The sequence below is a fragment of the Cebus imitator genome, unplaced genomic scaffold (assembly GCF_001604975.1).
Source record: "Cebus imitator isolate Cc_AM_T3 unplaced genomic scaffold, Cebus_imitator-1.0 Scaffold171, whole genome shotgun sequence".
Taxonomy (NCBI): domain Eukaryota; kingdom Metazoa; phylum Chordata; class Mammalia; order Primates; family Cebidae; genus Cebus; species Cebus imitator.
In genome coordinates, this window is record NW_016107486.1 from 1,427,174 (window position 1) to 1,449,934 (window position 22,761).

The following is a 22,761-nucleotide window of genomic DNA, read 5'->3' on the forward strand; positions in this document are numbered from 1 at the left end:
GTGTTTATACATAAGCTTATGAGTTAGCATTTTCTCAAACTAACTCAAAACTTAGTGGCATAGAATACCAATTTATTATTTTCTCACAGTCCTGTGGCTTGCCTAGTAGATCCTTGCTGATTTACTGAGACCCACTCTGCATCTCTATTCAGTTAGGTCAGTTAGAGGGGAAGGTCCATAGTGGCCTCATTCATATATCCGGCAGCTGGTGCTAGCTGTGGATTGGGGTACCTCAGTCCTTTACATGCCCTCTCATACTCCAGTAGACTGGAAGAACTTCCTTATATGGTGGTTTTGGTGCAGCAAGAAGGCAGAGCCTTTTAAAGACTAGCTTCAAAAGTTGCTTAAAGTCCTTCTATGTTCAAAGCAATTTAAAAGGCCAACCTAAATTCAAGGGGTAGTAAAGAAACTCCACCTCCTAATGGAAGAAGCAGCAAAGCTTACTTGGCAAAGGGGTGCATATTAGGAGGGGAGGAATTTTTGGCCATATTTTGCACTGTGTCACAATATTATTATTGTTATCATTATTAAGTGATGGCAGTTGAGACAGTATGGTATTGGTTTAGGGAATGACAGACTAATGTAACACAAAGTCCAGAAACAGAGTTATAGCAGTATGGACACATGACAAATGTGGTGTTAGTTACAAATTAGGGGCTTGGAAGGACTATTGGATAAATAATCCTGAAACAATTGCTCACCCAGTTAGAAAATGATAACATTTGATCTATACTTTATATTATTTTTTAAATTGAAGGTTTAAAAGTTACAGAAATAAAACCATTTGAAAGAGAAGACTTTTAGAAACAAAATACAGATAAATATCTACTCAGGATTTCTTTAGACACAAAATAAGTGAAAGTCTTAAAGGAAACAGCTGTTAAGTTTGCTACCTTGACATTAAAAAGAACCATTAAAAGTAAAAACACAGGCTACAGACTGGGAAAAGATATTAGTTTCTTGTATAACTGATAAGGATTAGTAATTAAAACAGATAAAGGATGTTTACAGATGAATGTTTTAAAGAAAATTTCCATAGTAAGGAAAAGGCGGAGGTGGACAAAGGATTTTAATAGCCAACTTACATGAAGAAGAAACCTGAATGGCTAATTAAACATAAGGAAAAGCATTTGTTCTTACTTGTAACTAAGGAAATGAAATTAAGATCAAAATTTATTCCATTTTGTGCTCATCAGATTGGCAAAAATTTTAAGTCTCAACAGACCAAGTATTAGCAAGACTGTGACGTAATTTCTTACATATGACAAGTAAGAGGACAGATTGACAGAGTTACTTTGGGGAATAATTTGCCAATATTAGGTAAAATTGAGAATGACCACACTCTTCAACCTAGTAATTTAATCTATCTAGAGAAGTTCATGCACATGTGTATAAGGAAGTATGTAGCATGGTTATTGCAGTGTTTTTTTTAAATAATGGTAAACAGTTGGAAATAAATATTCACCAGCAGAAAATGGATACATTGTTGTATATTAATAAAATGAAATATTGTGCAGCTGTTGGAAATGAAAGATCAAAATGGATATACCTTAAAACCAAAATGAGGGAAAAGAATAGGTTGTATGTTACCCTTTACATAGAGATTGGAAACATGAAAAACAATACTATTTATTGTTTATAGACACATATAAAACTAAATTCAGGCTAGAATATTTTTGAAATTCTTAAAGGGAACTGTATATCACATTGGTGGTACAGTAGAAAGAGTATTTAAGCACTAAATAAATATATTATCATCCCAGCTCTTTCACTAACAACAAAGTTACTTATCTTTTCCATGCAACAGCAACCTTACTATAAAATTTAAGTAACGAAATCATTATTCAAAACAGTTCATTAAAGGATACTCTCATAGCACCTAAACCATCCCCTAACTATAATGTTGCTGAAAATTACCTTAACTCTTCCAACTTAAAGCATTCCTTTCATTCTAAATTCTATAGTTCTTTCATTTCGTATGTTAAAATTTGAAGGCACTAAGATTGTTTATATTTTGTACAAGTTTAAATTATAATATAGATGTGGCTCTGAAGGCAAAGTGCTAGAAAAGCTATAAATGCCAAATACTAACCCTACATTTGTTGCCTTTAGTTAGTCAGGCTAGATTAACTTCAGAAACTGAAAGAATAAAGTTTCAAAGAAATATGAAGCTAATAATACCAAAAGAACTGCATTTTCATTTTCAGAATTTCTTACATTTACACCGTTACCTTAAAGACATCAATTTTTTCTACTTTTTAATTCTTCTTTCATATCTGTAGTGTATGTCAGTTTTTTTCATTACACTTTCTGAACTTTGTTCTATTCCTTTAAAGGTGTCAGATTCCACTTTTAAAGTTGGGAATACAATGTTTGCTCTCTAATTATGCTTTTCTTCCTTCCCTCATGGAGGAAGAATAACTTTTTGGCTTTTGTCCCTGTGATTCTATTACGCTAATATCAAGACACCTGCAGTGGTATAACTGATGACATATATAAGTAGTTTTAAAAATATATTTGCTACAAATGAGAATTTAGTCTAAAGGAGTTGATAGTGAACACTAGTCTAGGGCTTACTGACTTTATTCTGAAATAAAATACCATAATCTTTGTTTTCCTATATTTGCAAACAGTAAACACAATGGAAAGTGTTGCTTTTAAGATAGAATAGAGTAACCTCTGACATTTGAGACTTTCATGCATATTTTCATGACTTGTTTCCATGGCAGATCAGTGGCTTGTTACTAGAAGGATGTAATTTTGATGGAAATCGACTTTCTGAAAATCAGCATGATTCTCCTAGCGTGTCATCAGTTCTCCCTTGTTTTATGGGCTGGATTCCACAGGTAATACACGTTCAACAAGCACAGGTTTTATCAGTTCACTCTTAGCTTTTATCTTTTTGAGAAGGCATTCTTGGCCTGTGTATTTTTTGTTTGCTTTCTAATCTCACCTGCATTTGAACAAATTTGCAGTGAAAATATTTTATCCTTTATCATGTTTAAGATGTACAAGACATTGGAAAACCTTGATTTTGTTATAGAAAGAATAACATAGTATTAATTTCTAGAGCATTTATAGCCTGGTAATTTAAAAAAAAAAAAAAGCCTTTAATGATAATATGAACTACCATGTGTTGCAGTCCTCTTATTTTCAGCAGTGTAGGTGCTTTGTATACTTTACCTCAAATACTCCTCAGAGCAGCCATACAGGCAGATATTATTATTCCCACTTTTAAATGAGGAAACATGCTCACACAGGTTAAATGACTTCTCATAGTTAGCTACACAGAAAGTGACAGAATTAAAGTGTTAATAGATGTATGGCTTTATATTAGACAATGTTATTATGCAGCTGATAGGTGGATGAAGAAAACAATCTTAACAGAGACTTAGTTAACTTTTTTCATTTCAAAACCTGTATTTATTTAACAAACTTTCAACAGTAGAGCTTGGGGTATATATGTCTTTAAAGTAGGATGTAGTTGTAAATGAAGCATGTAACTTTTTCTCAATAAATTTTAAGAAGGCACGTATAACTACATGTGAATAAACTTTAAAGTTCTGATTCTATATCTAATGAGCAACCAAATGATTTCATGTATTGCTTACTACAAGAAAAATCAGCTTTCTCATTGGGAAATACTGTATTGAATTTTTCAGTTATTGTCATTCTCCTTATAAAATAAAAATCAAATGCACCTAAGTATTTAAGGAAAAAACTTAAAAAGGGATAGCAGTAGTTAGCAACATTGCCAAAATAGCATTTCTGTCAGAACTCCCTATTTTTCCCCCATATGAGCTTCATTTTATCCAAAATTAGAGTGACTATGAGATAAAGGAGAGAAAAGAGATTGAAAGAATCTTTGTTTTACTTCAATCATCCTATTAAGTCCTATAAGAATTTTCTACAAAAATTTGGTCAATTATTCATGAAACATTTTTATCTTAGGTGTTTAAACCAAATTCAAAGTTAAATAAAAAAGGTGGAATTTGTCAGGGGTTGTGAATATAACATACAAATTTGTTTAGAATGACACAGACAAATTCCAATGAATTTAAATTATATAATCTACTAATTCTCTGGATAATAAAATCCATATAATGATCATGAGGAGGAGGATAAAAAGTATGGCAAGTATAAACAGGTTCACTTGAGGAGAAACCCAAGCAATAAAAATAGAGCTTGAAGAGCAACTAAAAATAAATACAGGAGAAAATGACCTGGAGCAACACCTACGTAATTGACCACAAACTGAATGCAAATCAGGAATGCTGTGCTGCAATGGACAAAGCCAGTCCGTTACTGGGTTGTATGAAAAGCGACGTGACTTTACAAGACTAGGAATTAATAACTTGGCAATATTTTACTTCATGCCTTATTTCTATCTAGTTTTATTTGTCATACTTTTAAAAAGTCAAGATTGGAATAAAAAGCTGAAAATAATTTGAAAAATATCTCCTGTAAAGGGAGGTAAAATGAATAGAGCATTTATCCTATAGATGAGTAGCTAAAAGCTAATATGAACTTTTTACTCTTTTTCTATAAGATTTTCCCCTAGGTTTTTGCAAATGTTCATGACATGTAATAGAAGAATTTGTTGGTGCTTCCCCATCTCCTTTTTCCCCTGCTTTTACAGTGAGCCTCCTCCTTTCCCTTGATCATACTACTTTCAGAATGTCTCTCCCATATCAGCTAAAAAGGAAAGAACATGAAATTTACCGTCAAGTGTTTCAGAACACAAAATTTTCTAGTGCAGCAGACCTAAATTCTAATCCAAGCTCCCAAGCATATAAATTAGGTGATTTAGGCAAGGTACCTAACTGCACTGAGCCAGTTTCCTCATTTGAAAATGGAGATAATAATGTTTCTGTAGGATCATGTTGAGGATGAAATATGTCTGTGAATGTGTAAAGTACTTAACACAGTGCTTCAAACATGGTAAGTCAAATTTGTCCTATTCTCCATATTTTAAACCGTTTCATAATGGTATAATGTTTTATCTTATTTCATATGCCCGTGACTCGGTTAAGAGGGTGATAGCGCCACACCATCATGATGTCTTATTTAAGAAGAATGTATGCACAGTCTTAATGAGATGGCCCTGAGGTAGAAACCAAATGCCAGATATGGTTTCAGTATAACCAAGCCCTGTCTATATGGGCCCGGAGCAAGAAGAGCAGCAGATGTGGGCGGGTTGCTGGTTTCACAGAGGATGGTAGATTAAGAGACCAAATATAACAATAGATATCCATGGTTAGAAGGTTTGTCGAAGTAGATTGCGCTATGGCTGACCAATGACTTAATGTACAAATGTACAGTCAATGATACCATGTACTGGACGATATTTGTGTGCTGGTATGTTTTCATGTACTGTCTGGGCCCGAATGTGTTATAGTCCAATGTGAAATCAGAGTTCTTGCTTGTAAACATGCTTCGTGACATTTTATGCACATCTTAGTTTAATGTGCTATGCATGATCAAGCATTTGTAGTACTATGTATTATTCATGGGGGCAAGCAGTAATGCACTAATTACATAAGGGGTGGGGATATTGTATATAATTACAAAGTACTTCACGGCTGAGCCTTCAATAAAGTAAAGATTAGTTAGTTACTCAGGGAATAGTTTAAGAATAGAATTTCAGCTTTGGGTGTTGATGGTAGAATTAGATATTCTTTCCCTGATTGTCCTGGGGAGTAGATGTATCTCCATTTCTGGTTTACAAGACCAGGCTATTAAATTATACTACAAGAACATTTATCATTTAAGTAGTTTGTTTTCGATTAAAGCTGAGAGGGGGATAAGAATAATAATAATAAGGAAATACATAACGGATGCGGTTTGGCCAATGGTTACAAAGGGGTATTCGACTGGTTGACCTCCAATCCATGTAAGCGTAAGAAGATTGGCTACTAGAGATCAGAATAGGATTTAGGTAATTGGTTGGAATGCTATGCTTTGTTGTTTGGATAAGTGTATAATAGGAATAATTATTAGAATTAGAATAGAGAGTATAAGAGCTAGGATGCCCCCTACTTTGTTGGGGATAGATCGTAGGATTGCGTATGCAAATAGAAAGTATCACTCTGGTTTGATGTGGGGTGGGGTATTGAGGGGATTGGCTAATGTATAATTGTCTGGGTTAGTTAAAAGGTCAGGTATAAATAAAGTTAGGCTCATTAGGGATAGGAGAAGAAAAATTAGTCTGAGGATGTCTTTAGTTGTGTAGTAGGGGTGAAATGTAATTTTATCAGGGTCAGACGTCACTCCTGATAGGATATTTGATCCTGTCTCATGCAGAAACAAGAGATGGATAGTTGCTAGGGCTGTGATGATAAAAGGTAAGATAAAGTGGAAGGTAAAGAATCGTATAAGGGTGGCTTTGTCTACTGAGAAGCCACCTCAGATCCATTGTACAAGGTCGGATCCAATGTAGGGAATGGCTGATAGAAGGTTTGTAATTACTGTAGCCCCCCAAAATGATATTTGGCCTCATGGGTGAACATAACCTATGAATGCTGTAGCTATAGTTGTAAGTAGTAGGATTGTACCAATATTTCAAATCTTCAGAAAAAGGAAAGATCCATAGTACAGGCCTCAGCCCATATGAAGGAAGAGGCATACGAAGAATATAAAAGCGCCATTGGCATGTAAATACCAAATTATTCAGCCGTAGTTAACATCTCGAGTGATGTGAGCAACTGAGGAGAAAGTGGTTAAGGTGTCTGGTGTGTAGTATATGGCCAAGAATAGGCCTGTAGTAATTTGAATGATTAGGCAGGTACCTAAAAGTGAGCCGAAATTCCATCAGGAAGAAATGTTAGATGGTGTAGGGAGGTCAATAAATGAGTTGTTAACAATTTTTGTTAGTGGATGTGTTTTATGGGGGGAAGTCATTAGGATTCTTATAGTTGAAATACCACAATGGTTTTTCATATCATTAGTCATGATTATAATCCATATGGGAATAATGACATATGCTTTTTTTTCATTAAGTATCATTTTAGTAATGGGATTTGTGGTTTTTCTTCTAAGCCCTCACCTATTTATGGGGCATTAGTGCTACTTTTTAGTGGTGCTGTAGGTTGTATGATTATGTTATATTTCGGTGGATCTTATATGGGGCTTATAGTTGTTTACATTTATTTAGGTGGTATAATGGTTGTTTTTGGTTATACTGCAGCAATAGCAATTGATGAGCATCCTGAAACCTGAGTATCAAGTACTGATATTTTAGGAACTTTCATGTTGGGTTTAGTAATGGAAGTGATAATAATGGCTTTATTAGGTGGTGATCCCAGTAAAACGGTAGAGGTTACTGTTAATTATAAGAATGTGGCAAGTTGAATAATTTATGAGGCGAGGGACCAGGGTTAATTCGTGAAGATCCTACGGGTGCTGCTGCCTTATATAATTATGGTGTTTGAGTTGTTTTAGTTACTTGTTGGGCGTTATTTATGGGTATACATATTACAATTGAGCTTACTCGGGGTGGGGGCTAAATAGTTAAAAGTAGTGCCAGAGTGGGTGGAATAAAGAAGGATAAAAAATAGAGCTTGATTAGGCCCTTTTATGTTGATGTGGTTGTAGAGATTGAGATTTGAGTTTGTGTTGTTATTTTTGTTATGGATTTTTCTAGTCAAAATTGGTCTAGTAAGATTGAGGTAAAGTTCTGACTTGCAGTTAAGCTTGAATGGGGATTAAAGCAATGAGTAGTGATTGAGTAAAAGCCTAGTATGTTAGAGAAGTAGTAAGTTTTTACTGGGGTGCTTAATGTTATATTGTTGGTTATAAGACTAAGTTCTATTGCTAGGAGGAGCCCTAAAATAGTTACGCCTAAAGCTATAAGTTTGAGGTAATATGGTATAGTGACTTGAGGGTGTGAGGCAGGAGGAACACAACTAGAAATAAGAAACCCAGCAAAAATGCTACCCAGTGCTAGGCAATTAATTGGGTTTATTAGTAAGGGGTTATTTTCATTAATTGAGATAAGAGTTGTAAAGCGAGGGTGTCCCATTAGAGTAAAGAAAATAATGCAGCTACTGTATACAGCTGTAAGGGAGGTGGCTACGAGAGTAGTTATAAGGGCTCAGGCGTTGGTATTCGACGTGTTGGTGGTCTCGATGATTAGGCCTTTTGAGTAGAAGCCTGTAAGGAAGGTTGTTCTATGAGTGCAAGGCTGCCAATAACGAGGGAGGAAGGGGTGAAGGGTAAAATTTTGAATAGGCCTCCTATTTTTCGAATATCTTGCTCATTATTTAGGCTGTGGATGATAGATCCTGCAGATAGAAATAATATAGCTTTGAAAAAGGCATGGGTACAGATATGAAGAAAGGTTAGATGTGGTTGATTAATGCCAACTGTTACTATTATGAGGCCTAGTTGGCTTGAGGTTGAAAAGGCTACGATCTTTTTTATATCTTTTGTGTTAGAGCACAGATTGCTGTAAATAGGGTGGTAATGGCCCCTAGTGATAAGATGAATGTTTGAATAAGCAAATTATTTTCGATTAGGCAATGAAAGTGGATAATTAGGAAAATACCTGCAACAACTATTGTGCTGGAGTGGAGTAATGCTGAAACTGGAGTGGGTCCTTCTATGGCGGAGGGTAGTCATGGGTGGAGACCAAATTGGGCTGATTTTCCTGTTGCTGCTAGGAGGAAGCTTATTAGAGGAAAGGAGTTTGGGGTGGAGTTAAGAATAAATATTTGTTGGAAATCTCATGAGTTAGAGTATAAAAAGAATCATGCCATTGCCAGAAGAAAGCTGATATCTCCAATGAGATTATATAGGATCGCTTGCAGGGCTGCTGTTTTGGCATCTGTTTGGCTGTGTCATCAGCTAATTAGTAGAAAAGATATAATTCCTATTCCTTCTCATTCAATAAAAAGTTGAAACAGATTGTTAGTGGTGATTAGAATTAGTATTGTGAGAAGAAAAGTAAATACTTGAGGAATTGATTAATGTTTGGATCTGAGCTTACATATCATATTGAGAACTCCATGATTGATCAGCATTATTCATTAATAATGCTATGGGGGTAAATATTATGGAAAATAAATCTAGCTTAAAGTTTAGTGATAGTTTGGTAGTTTGAATCATTATTAAATGCCAGTTTGAAATTATTGATTCTTGGCCTGTAAAAATAAATATTATTATAGATAGGATGCTAATGGTAAAGGCATAAATAATAGCTAGTTTTACATAATGTGGGTATAAAAGGTTTTTGTGGGGTTTAATTAAAGTAATTATGATGGATGCTAGTAGGGGTATTAGTATTATTAGAGTGATGGAAGAGTGCATTTTTACTTTTATTTGCAGTTGCACCAATGTTTTTGGCTCCTAAGACCAATGGATAACTACTATCCTTTAAAAGTTGAGAAAGCCAAGCTGTTAGGCTTGGGGGCATGAGTTAGCAGTTATTGCATACTTTCTTGGTAGTTAAGAAGTTACAGACTTCTATTATTAGATTCACAATCTAATGTTTTGGTTAAACTATAGCTACAGGGTGTTAATCCTATGATCACCTTAGGATCTAGGGTGAGGAGGAGGATTGGTGCCATATGTATTAGTGTTTTCTCGTGTGAATAGAGAAAACATATATAACATTAACATATAGTACTAGTACATATAACATTAACATATAGTACTAGTACATTACTAGTACTATATGTTAATGGCCCTCGCTGTGTTGAAGTAAATATGTGTAGTGAGTATAGGGCTGTAATTAGTACATTGAATCTCGTGAATATAATAGTAAAGTTGAATCAGGAGAAGGAGGCTAAAATTGTAAATAGCTCTCATAGTAGGTTGATAGTTGGAGGTAAGGCGAGATTGACAAGGTTTGCTAGAGTCATCAGAGGGCTAGGAGTGGGAATAGTGTTTGGAGACCTCGGGTGAATATTATAGTTTGGCTGTGAATTCGTTCGTAGTTTGAATTTGCTAGGCAAAATGATAAAGATAAAGTAAGTCCATGAGCAATTATTAGGATTATTGTGCCAGTGAAGCTTCAGGGGGTTTGAATAAGGATAGCTAGGATAACAAGTACTATATGACTAACAGAAGAATAGGCGATGAGTGATTTTAGGTCAGCTTGTCATAAGCAGATAGAACTTGTTATAACTATGCCTCACAGAGATAAAATAAGGAAAGGGTAACTTATTTTTTCTGTTAAAGGGTTAAGAATAGGGGGAACTCGTATCATGCCATAGCCACCTAGTTTTAGCAGGACTGCTGCAAGTACTATTGAGCCAGCAACTGCGGCTTTGACATGGGCTTTGGGGAGTCATAGATGGAGTCCGTATAAGAGTATTTTGACTATGAAGGCTATTGTGCACCCTGGTCATATAACATTATTAGTTCAGGAAAGTAATAGTTCTTTAGTGTTAATTATTATTGCCATTATGTTTAAGGATCCTAAGCTATTTAAGTGATAGAGGAGCATAATTAGTAATGGAAGAGATCCTGCTAGTGTATAGAATAAGAAGAGCCAGCATTGAGGCGCTCTGGTTGATACCCTCAGTGGGTAATGATAACTAAGGTAGGGATTAGGGTAGTTTCGAATAGGATATAAAATAGGATTAGTTCTGTGGCTGTAAATGTTATGATTAGGGAAATTTGTAAAAAAAATTAGTATTGAGATGTATAGTTTTTTTGGTGGGAGGGGGTTGTAGAGGTGTTGTGTTGCTAAAATTATTAGTGGTAATAGTCAGACTGTTAGGATTAGGTAAGGTGATGCTAATGAGTCTGAGAAGAAAATTAGTGATAAGTTACACGAATTTGGTAGATACAGGAGTATGAGGGTAAAAGCACTAATTAATAGGCTGCAGGTTATTATATTAATTCATATTATATAATTCTTTGAAAGTCATATTATTGGAAGTATCATGATTGTTGTTGGTAAAATAATTTTTAACATTGAAGTAGATTTAAGTTTTGCACATAATCTAGACCATATAGGTTAGAAATTAGGACTAATAAAGCTAGGCCTACTGCAGCTTCTCATGCGGCGAATACGAGAAGGGTGATAGGTATTATATATATTAATATTAAATGTATATTTAAGGTTGTGAGTGCCGCTATAATGAATAGTGATAATATGCCTTCCAAACATAGTAGAAATATTCGGTGAGATTGGTAGATTAATAATCCTAGTAAAGATATGGAATATGCTAGTGTGGTATTAATATAGATGAAAGGCACTTTGGTAAATATGATTTCTCATAATCTAATGAGTCAAAATCATTTGTTTTGATTAAACTATATACGAACTTGACCAAATCTAACCCCTTTTGAGTTCATTCATAGGCTAACCCTAATGCTAGAACGATAAGTAGAACGAGAACTATGTTGATTGTTAGCATTAAGTTGTTTGAGTTGCTCATGGCAGAGGTAATAGCAGGGCAATCTCTAGGTCAAATAGAAGAAATGTAATGCGACTAAGAAAAATTTTATAGAAAAGGGCAGGTGGGCAAAAGTTGTAGGGTCAAATCCACATTCATAGGGGTTATATTTCTCTGCATATGTATTTAATTGTAGGAGTCAAAATGTAATGGTGATTAGTAGTAACGCTAGTAGAATATTAGTTCCTAGGGTTAGTGCTGTGTTAATTACTCTCTCTCTCTCTCTTGGGGCCTATTGATTGGAAGTCAATGGTACTGTTTATACTAAGAGAATAAGATCCTCATCAGTAGATAGAAATATAGAGGAATAGTCATACTACATCTACGAAATGTCAGTATCATGCGGCGGCTTCAAAGGCGAAGTGGTGGTTGGATGTGAAGTGATATAATTGTTGGTGAATATAGCATGTGGCAAGGAAAGTGGTTCCAATAATAACATGGAGGCCATGAAAGCCTGTAGCTATAAAGAATGTGGAGCCATAAATTCCATCAGAAATAGTAAAGGAAGTTTCAGAATACTCCGATATTTGTAAATAGGTAAAGTAGACTCCTAGTGCAATGGTTATGGATAGTGCTTGAGCTGATTCTTCTCGATCAGCTTCTATTAGGCTGTGATGTGCTCAAATAATTGTGACTCCTGATGTGAGTAGGACAGCTGTATTTAAAAGTGGTACTTCCATTGGGTTAAGAGGGAAAACACCTGTAGGAGATCAATGTCCTCCTGTTTGTGGGGTTGGAGCTAAACTAGAGTGATAAAATGCTCAGAAGAAACCAGCAAAAAAGATTTCTGAAATAAAAATAGAATTATCCCATATTGGAGACCTTTTTGAATGGGTATGGTGTGGTGGCCTTGATATGTGCTCTCGGACTACATCACATCACCATTGAAATATTGTCAGTGCGCTAGCTAATAGTCCTGTGGTAAAGAGAGACTATAGTAGAATTGAAATCATATAATTAGGCCAGAGATTAATAGAAAGGCTGATAGAGCTCCTGTTAGTGGTCAGGGACTTGGGTTGACTATGTGATAAGCGTATGTTTGGTGTGTCATTATGAATTATCACGTAGATAGAGGCTTACTAGAAGTGTAAAAACACAGGCTTGGATTAGGGCTACGCCTAATTCTAGGGTGATCAGTAGAATGATAATGATAATAGTAATTGTGGAAGAGGAGAGAGAGATAAAAGAGTTAGCATAGTATCTCCAAGTAGGTGTATTAATAGGTGACCTGCTGTGATGTTGGCTGTTAACCGTACGGCTAGTGCTACCGGTTCAACAAAAAGGCTAATTATTTCAATGATAATTAATATAGGAATAAGTGGGATGGGTGTTCCTTGGGGTGAGAAATGGGCAAGGGATGCTTTTGTTTTAAATCAAAGTCCTATGAGCACAGTTGCTGCTCACAGAGGGATTGCTATACCTAAATTTATTGATAGTTGAGTAGTTGGTGTAAATGCATAGGGTGTGAGCCCAAGAAGATTATTTTGGACGATGAAAGTAATTAGGACTAGAAGTATAAGGGACCAAGTTCATCCTTTAATGGTGTCTACTGCTATTATTTGTTTTAGTGTAAGTTGAATTAGTCATTGTTGAAGAGAGGAAAGTCAGTTGTTGATTAGGTTGTTAGAGGGTATAATTAGTGTAGTAGGAAATAGAATAATTAACACTACTAGGGGGATTCCTAAGATTATCGGGATACTGAAAGAGGTAAATAGATTTTGGTTCATTTTAGTTCATTTAGTTCTCAAGTGTTTTATGTTTTTGTGTTTTAGTTAATTCTGATGGGATGATATGGAAAATAAAAGTCAGTATTTTTAGTTGAATAAAAGAGGGTTACAACTATTGATAGGATCACCATTGGTCATGGTGAAATATCTAGTTGAGGCATTCACTGTAGAGAGAGGGGTTTAGTTTACTAGTACTTTCATTATTAAGTTATTGTTGATTTTTTATGTACAATATTATGCTGAACCCTGGGGTAACAAAGATAAACCGATTTCTCCTGCAGAGTCTTCTGCCAACTGGGGGAGCAAATAAGAAAAAAAACTACTACAGTTCAGAATTATTAGTACAATTAGAGAGGTTTATATAAAGTGCTTTGACAGATGAGGGAGGCTTCAACTCTACCCTGTGTGAACAAATGAGGAAAAGTCAGATGACCTCACTGAGAGAAGTGGCAGCTTCTCTTGAACTGTTACTTGAACTTTAATAATAAGAGTTTAAGGACAAATTCAAAAAAGATAGGGTAACAAGGCATTCCAGACAGAAGGAGGAGCATATGTAAATATATACAGGTAGAAAAGAGCTTAGGATATTCTGGGAACTTCAAGTATAGTACATCTGGAGTGTACAGTTCATATGGAAGAATGGTGGGGGGTGTGGTCAGAAAGGAAGGCCAAGACTAAGTATGATAAGCTGAGTAGCCCATGCCAAGGAGTTTAGAGCACCTTGTGGTCAGTAGGAAGCCATCAAGAATTTAGAACAGGACCAGGCATGATGGCTCTCACCTGTATGTAATTCCAGCACTTTGGGAAGCCAAGGCAGGAGGATCACTTGAGCCCACGAATTCAAGGCCGACTTGGGCAACACAGCAAGACCCCATCTCTATTAAATAAAAGAAGAATTTAAAAAAAAAAATTTTAAAGAAGCAAGAACAGGAGTATGATAAGATCAGATTTGTAGTTTTAGAAAATCAGTCTAGCAGTGAGTGGGTGGATAATAGATTGGCACACTGTGAGATACAATTATACCTGTGTCTCATAACAGTCCTAGGGGTTAGGTACAGCAAATTTTCTCTGTTTTTCTGATGAAAAGACAGAGAATCAGGTAAGTTAAATGACTTATGATTTCCACGGTGGTAGCGTTAGTGTTTGTTTGGACAATCATAATGAGCATTTATTTGCACCGATTACATACCAAGCACTATGCAAAGTGTTTCAAATACAAGATATTTAAGCCTTTAAAAACTTTTTGAAATAGGAATTGTAATCTCCATTTTAAAGTAGAAAATGGAGGTTTAAAATGTTATGTAACTTGCCCAAGATCATATAGCTAATAGGTAGGCGACTATGATTCAAATCCAGGTGTTTCTTAAACCTTAGGCCTAGTATTGAGCTACCCTAACAGTATAAATTAGGGTTTGGAAAACCATGGCCTATAGGCCAAATCCAGCCTACTTCCTATTTTTACAGAGCTCATGAACAGTGAATGGCTTTTACCTTTTTTCAAAAAGTTGAAAAATGCAGAAGAAAGATAGTTCACGGCATGTAAAAATTATGTGAAATTCAAATTTCAGTGTCCATAAATGAACCTTTATTTGGAAAACAGTCATGCCCATTGTGTACATATTGTCTATGGCTGATTTCAGGCCACAGTGGCAGAGCTGAGTAGTTGTGTCAGAGACCACATGGCCCACAAATCCTGAAATATTTAGTCAGGTCTTTTATTTTAAAAAAATACTGACGCTGTATAAACTATTAAATTCTCCACCTTCTGCTTTGATTAAGTGTTATTTTGTTTAAGAAAGTTTTTTTTTTTAAAGCAATCATGTCTGTCTGTAATGTTTTACAAAATTTACAGTAGAAAAATAATGTCAACATGTTAATGTATTTTTAGTAGGAAGGAAGAAACCAGTGTAAAATCAAACATCAATTTATATAAGCCAGTAAAAAGATTTACTTTTGCCATTTACTCCTATAGCTGCTTTGTAGCACAAAGTCCAGTGTTCTCTTGTAAGCTTGGATGAAATAATATAATTCAGAACTTTGGTAACTAAACTTTTTTAGGCTAGAAAGAGGTTATTTCACAAATTATTTTCACACTGTTATCTGATATCCAGTATCCCTGAATAGCTTCATTTCAACAGAAACTTGCCTGCTAACCTAGTCATTTGCACAACATTGCTTTGAGGTAGGCTGCACCTCCATTTTTCAAAGAACATTTTAGGTTGCCGAAGATCGAAGAACTTCTTCAAAATTGTTTCAGTATGTGGTGATACTTACAAAGGGATATCATCAACAAATTCTAAGACTTTTACTGGGGCAGGAGGAGTAAGCTCTATCATTGCCTCTATTTGAAATGCAGTATACTTTGTGAATTAGCAAGAATGGAATGACGAATTCAAGGAGAAATTAAAATAAATAAAGTGCAGATGACGGAGTCTCACTCTGTCGCCCAGGCTGGAGTGCAGTGGCTCCATGATACAAATGCTTAAAGTTATTCCAGTTCCAGCTCAGTGTGGTGCTTTTGTTTAAATAAATATTGGCTCAAATTAAGATATAACTCTAGAGGATTTTACCCAGAAAGCATTAGCTTTTTCCAATGCATTTCTTAACATGATTTTGTATATTATTTAATAATTCTCCATAAAAACTGATTCTGTGAGCAAACTTAATAAATACAATATTCCTTTCCTTGGATAGTCTTATCTCAAAAGCTCTGAGAAGTCCCAAAGATTACTTACCATATAACCTTCTCATGCACCTACACCCCATCAGGATCTAATATTCCCCACAGTATGACTTGGTCATCACTCTTTTATGATGAAAACCAGTCTCAGTGATGCCCTTCTGGCATTCCACAGGAAGTCAGTTTGCCTTTGTTCTATCTTCCTGTAAAGAATGCTACTTAGAGTTAATCAGCCGCACAGTAACACAGTAGTCCTGAGCCAGCCTGAACCCTAGGAGGCTAGATCTTCTGATACACATGGCAATTGACAATTCAGCTTCAGAAAAAAATTATTCTCAGAGAAAATAGAACTCTAAACTATTTACACAAGCAACTCAGGAAAATAATAATTACTATATATTATTTTTTATAGATGTTAAAACACAGAAGATATGTGTTGAAAGCTCTGCCTTGTATACACTCTGGTTTGAAAATAACAAATATGTGACTAACATATTTTGAGTGTGATTGTTTTTCTGCTTCGAGGACTTATTATGAAAGTAGTGCTGTTAGCACTATATTACTGAAAAATGAGGGAAGCATATCTTTACCAATATACATCTAAAAATACAGCTAGACATTCTTGACAGAACAAAGTTTTTCAGAGTATTCATTGGTGGCAAGCTGTTTTGTTTTCTATTTTGAGATTTTTTTTCCCCAGAGTTGTATCACTAAATTGTGCTACTCATACGTGCATTAGAACTATGATTTCCTATCATTTCCTCTTCCAAAAAAAGAACTATTCATTGACTTGATTCATAGGCATTCAGAAATCATGTGTTAGAATAAGTTGAACTGTGCATAAACTGATATATTTTGTTTTCATATGTTTTGTGATAATGAAATTCAATTAAAATTGGCCAAGCCTAACATGAGTAATCAATAATTTTGTTTTCATTGTTTAGTTTTGTTTTTTCCTGCTTTTTGCTGTTTGTTAACTAAGTGATATCTAACATGGTAGTCTCTCTGTATCTGCAGTTTCAGTTACCCACAGTCAAATAATAAATGAATATAGCGCAATAAGGTATTTTGAGAGAAACCATATTCACATAACTATATTATTATGATATATTGTTATATCTTACTATACCTAATTTATAAATTATCCTAGATATGTATGTTTAGGAAGAAACATACATATAGGGTTGGCATCATTCACAGTTTCAGGCATCCACTGGGGCCTTGGAACATATTCCCCACAGATAAGAGGGGACTACTGAGTCACCATTTTGTCTTTGAAAAAATGCATTGTCTTTTTTCATATAGTTCTGTATTGCTTGCTATTTGTAGAATGTATGCTTTTAAGTCATTTTACCCAAGGCATGGGCAAATTTTGTTGTGAGACATTCAGGCTTTTCTTGGACACCTCAGGAAAGCAGAAAAATTATTCCAGATGCTTATTCACTTAAAGCTTTTTTTTTTTTATGAAAAGCTAATTAATTCAAATGAGTGTAAAATTTCAAATTTTAGCCTCATTGAACAGAGCTAATTGGATCAGTTTCTGTTTTAATAAAAATATGGTATACGAACACAACCATTTTAGAGTAATCACAATTTATAGGTTTTGAGTTATTAAATTGTAATTGCACAAAACTTTGTTGAGAGGAAATATAATGTGAATTATTTGAAGTTTTCCTAATATATCTCCTTTTTTTCATTAATTGAACACTGGGTGTGTTCATAGTTATTAACAAAATTTTAGTTTCATTGAAATGCTTCAGCCCAATAGTGTCTTAGGTTTCACTTGTTAAACATATTATAGAGGGAGCTGGGTCATCAAAATTTAATTCAGTTAAGCAGTAGTCACAGAGCTTCTATGTACACAAAATATTGTGCCAATAGTGAGAATGCCAAAAATACTTGCCCCTACTTCTACTGTGAGCATTTATTTATTAATGACTTAAGAGCAAGTGTATTTAACTTTTTTACAGAAGTAACATTTACCACTTAAGAGATTTTGAGAAGTGACAAAATATCAAGAAGCCACTATGTTGTTTTGCTTTAAAACACTGTAGGTTTTGTAAGAAAGATTTGTACCCTGGCTGTGAAACAAACAAAGCCTACAACTAAAAGGTTTGGAAGTATTTGGAAATATGTACAAAAACAAGTAAACTGTTAGGGAATATGCAAAAAAACAGTAAAGTTGATAATCAGCATTGTTAAGTGCCTAATTAAAAGAGAAATTTTCTTTACATCGATATAATAGAGATAATTTCCTGACGAGAAAGGAATAACATTATAAAACATTTCATTGTGGTATTTGTATTTCATTTTTGATCATAGAAGTAATGGAAAGCAAAGCAAATATCAGGTGTCAGAAAAAGATAATTTAAGACATTTCCTAGGATTAAAAATAAACAATTATAGATTCAGATCATTTCAGTCCAATGAATATGTGAGTTTTGTCTGTTCTTTGCCAAAGAATGTAAAGGAATGCTTGCACTAGGCTTTACCTTTTAAGATTGGCTAAGGAGTCATAACAATTACAGTAGTTTTTTATTCCTAAAGCTTTGCCATTTAAGCAGAATTGAACAAGAGGGAAGAGATTAGTTGGTGACTGATAAAAGTTGAAAATTCTCATTATTCCAAATCCCACATTTTTTTTTCTGAAGTTCAACTAAGAATTTACTCTCTCCATGAATCCCTGTTAGGTTAACGTATTCCAGAGTAGCATTTTCTTTATTTTGATTTTCTAAAGTGTATATTTTTTTTAAAACAAATATTCTGGGTATTTGAAATGTGTGTATTTTGTTTCCTAAAGTAAAAATTCAAAGGAGATTATTTTCTCTATTTGTGTATGTACTGAAATGCTTAGTCTTTACAATTCTAGGCACAACATTAGCATATAAAATGCTGTTAAATGAGTGGCTAAATAACTGACACAAGATCATCCATTGAAACAGATAATTAGAAAAATTCAGGACAGGATTGTGGGATCCAAAATGGCTGAACAGATACAACTCCAGCGCACAACACCAAGCGAGAGAGACGCAGAAATCCAGAGATCTCTTAGCTCCAACCGAGGTACCAGGTGCATTTCAACTGGTCTGGTCAGACAGTGAGCAAAGCCCACTCAGGGCAGACTGAGGCGGGGAGGGGTGTTGCTTCACCCAGAGAGTGCATCTGACCAGCGAGTCAGAGGCTTCCCCTCTGGCACTCCAATCCAGATACAGCACTTCCCCCAAAGCCTTAGCAATACACAGAACAGGGAATCTTTGCCAGTCAAGCACCTGGAATTACAAGCACAGAGTTGAATAATAATCCAGGACAGTGTCCTGGATTGGCACACAGATCTAAAAAGACACATAAGCCCAAAAGGTGGCCAGGAGAACCCGCGGACGGAGCTATTGCCCCCTCCCACCGCCCAGAGAGAGAGGGAGCTGTAAACGGGAGCAGCTGGGCAGGCCCCTACTCTATGACTGGAGAGAGAGGAAGCTGAAAGTGGGAACCAACCTGGTGCTACTGGGTGGGTCCCTACCCTCCCCAACAAACCCCAGAGGGCTGAAGCTCTGACTCTAGTGGGTTGCACAGCCAGTGCCACAGTCTGAGCTGAACCCTGAATGATCCAGCCCAGTGGAGGAAGGGTACAACTCACCATTAGAGGGGTGGGACTGGGCTACATGTTTTAACAAAAACACAGGAAGCCTACATAGCAACGGGACAGCTTTCTGACAACCCAGCAGCACCTACAGGTCAGCGGAAGAGGCGGGCCTAATCTCCCAGTATAAACAAAAAAGACACAGGAAGCTTCCCTAGTAACCTGAAGGAGTCCCTAGAAACCCAGTAGTGCCTCCACAGGCGGACAAGCGACCTCATCAAGCAGCTCCCTGACAACACAGCCAGGTAAACCTACAAAGATGGGAAAAAAACAGTGCAAAAAAGATGAAACCGTCAAAGACCAGAACACTTCTCCTTCAAAGGATCACAACTCCTCAACAACACAGGATCTCATTATGACTGAGAAGGAGTGCAATGAATTGACAGAAACAGGCTTCAGAGGTGGATAATAACAAACTTTTCTGAGCTAAAGGAACACATTCTAAACTCAACTCAAAGAAACCAAAAACCTTGAAAAAAGATTAGATGAAATGCTAACTAGAATAACCAGCTTAGAGAAGAATATAAATGACTTGATGGAGCTGAAAAACACAGCATGAGAACTACATGAAGCAAACACAAGTTTTAATAGCCAAATTGATCAAACAGAAGAAAGGATATCAGAGATTGAAGATCAACTCAATGAAATAAAAAGAGAAGGCAAGACAAGAGAAGAAAGAGTGAAAAGAAATGAACAAAGCCCCAAGAAATATGGGATTATGTGAAAAGACCTAACCTACACTTGATCAGTGTACCTGAATATGATGGGGAGAATGAATCCAAGCTGGAAAACACACTCCAGGATATTATCCAGGAGAACTTCCCAAGCCTAGCAAGGCAGTCCAAATTTCAAATTCAAGAAATACAGAGAACTCCACAGATACATTCCTCAAGAAGAGCAACCCCAAGGGACATAATTGTCAGATTCACCAGGGTTAAAATGAAGGAAAAATGTTAAGAGCAGCCAGAGAGAAAGGCCAGGTCACCCACAGAGGGAAGCCAATCAGACTCACAGCAGATCTCTCAGCAGAAACCCTACAAGACAGAAGAGAGTGGGGTCCAATATTCAACATCCTTAAAGGAAAGAACTTTCAACCCAGAATCTCATGTCCAGCCAAACTAAGCTTCATAAGTGAAGGAAAAATAAAATACTTTATGGACAAGCAATTATTGAGAGATTTTGTCACCACCAGACCAGCCCTACAAGAGCTCCTGAAAGAAACACTAAGCACAGAAAGGAACTAGTACCAGTCACTGCAAAAGCAAACCAGTGGGCAAAGACCAAAAATGCAATGAAGAAAATGAGTCAACTAATGGGAAAGAAAACCAGCCAGTAACAAAATGCAGGATCAAATTCACACATAACAATAATAACATAGAATGTAAATGGCCTAAATGCCCCAATCAAAAGACACAGACTGGCAAACTGGATAAAAAGTCAAAACCCATCAGTGTGCTACATTCAGGAAACCCATCTCACTTACAAAGACACACATAGACTCAAAAGAAAGGGATGGAAGAAGGTTTACCCAGCAAATGGAGAACAAAAAAAAAGCAGGGGTGGCAACCCTAGTCAAATGGACTTCAAACCAACAAAGATCAAGAGAGACAAAGGACACTACATAATGGTAAAAGGATCAATACAACAAGAAGAGCTATCCTAAATATATACGCAACACAGGAGCACCCAGATACATAAAGCAAGTTCTTAATGACCTAAAATGAGATTTAGACTCCCACACAATAATAGTGGGAGACTTCAACACTCCACTGTCAATATTAGATCAACGAGACAGAAAATTAACAAGGATATCCAGGACTTGAATGCAGAGCTGGACCAAGAGAATCTAATAGGCATATACAGAATGCTCCACCCAAAATCCACAGAATATACATTCTTCTCAGCACCACATTGCACTTACTCTAAAATGGACCACATCATTGGAAGCAAATCACTCCTCAGCAAATGCAAAAGAATGGAAATCATAACAGTCTATCAGACCACAGCACAATCAGACTAGAACTCAGGATTAAGAAACACACTCAAACCTGCACAACCACGTGGAAACTGAACAACATGCTTCCGAGTGTCAACTGGATAAACAATGAAATGAAGGCAGAAATAAAGATGTTCTTCGAAACCAATCAGAATGAAGATACAATGTACCAGAATCTCTGGGACTCATGTAAAGCAGCATCTAGAGGGAAATTTATAGCAATAAATGCCCACATGAGAAACAAGGAAAGATCTAAAATTGACACCCTATCATCAAAATTGAAACAGCTAGAGGAGGAAGACCAAAAAAACTCAAAAGCTAGCAGAAGAAAAGAAATAACTAAGATCAGAGGAGTGCTGAGGGAGACAGAGACACAAAAAAACCCTTCCAAAAATCAATAAATCCAGGAGCTGGTTTTTTGAAAAGACCAACAAAATAGACTGCTAGCCAGATTAATAAAAAAGAAAAGGGAGAAGAATCAAATAGATGGCAATAAAAAACGATAAAGGGGATATCACCACTGATCCCACAGAAATACAAACTACCATCAGAGATTGCTACAAACAGCTCTATTCACATAAACCAGTAAACCAGGAAGAAATGGATAAATTCCTAGACACTTGTACTCTACCAAGACTAAACCAGGAGGAAGTTGAAACCCTGAATAGACCAATAACAAGGGCTGAAGTAGAGGCAGCAATCAAGAGCCTACAAACCAAAAAAAGTCCAGGTCCAGACGGGTTCACAACCGAATTCTACCAGATGTACAAAGAGGAGCTGTTCCATTCCTTCTGAAACTGTATCAAACAATACAAAAAGAGGGAATCCTCCCTAACTCATTTTATGAGACCAACATCATCCTGATACCAAAACCAGGCAGAGACTCAACTAAAAAAGAAAACTTCAGGCCAATATCCATGATGAATATCGACGCAAAAATCTTCAATAAAATATCAGCAAACAGCACATCAAGAAGCTTATTGATCATGATCAAGTAGGCTTCATCTGGGGATGCAAGTCTGGTTCCACAAAAGCAAATCCATAAATGTAATCCATCACATAAACGGAACCAAAGACAACAACCACATGATTATCTCAATAGATGCAGAGAAGGCCTTCTACAATATTCAACAGCCCTTCATACCAAAAACTCTCAATAAACTAGGTATTGATGGAATATATCATAAAATGTTAAAAGCTATATATGATAAATCTACAGCCAATATCATACTGAATGGGCAAAAGCTGGAAGAATTCCCTTTGAAATCATGCAGTAGACAAGGATGCCCTCTCTCATCACTCCTATTCAATATAGT

At 35.9% G+C, this 22,761-nt stretch overlaps 1 protein-coding gene across 6 annotated transcripts in view; it reads left to right on the top strand.

Annotated features, from left to right (window-relative positions):
* Positions 1–22,761, top strand: part of DYNC2H1 (dynein cytoplasmic 2 heavy chain 1) — a 390,963-nt gene that overhangs the window by 362,311 nt on the left and 5,891 nt on the right. For all 6 annotated transcript variants that reach the window (XM_017544781.2, XM_017544786.2, XM_017544784.2 and 3 more), the window contains one exon: positions 2,730–2,846. In XM_017544781.2, the coding sequence (XP_017400270.1) occupies positions 2,730–2,846 (117 nt within the window). The remainder of the gene's footprint in view (positions 1–2,729; positions 2,847–22,761) is intronic.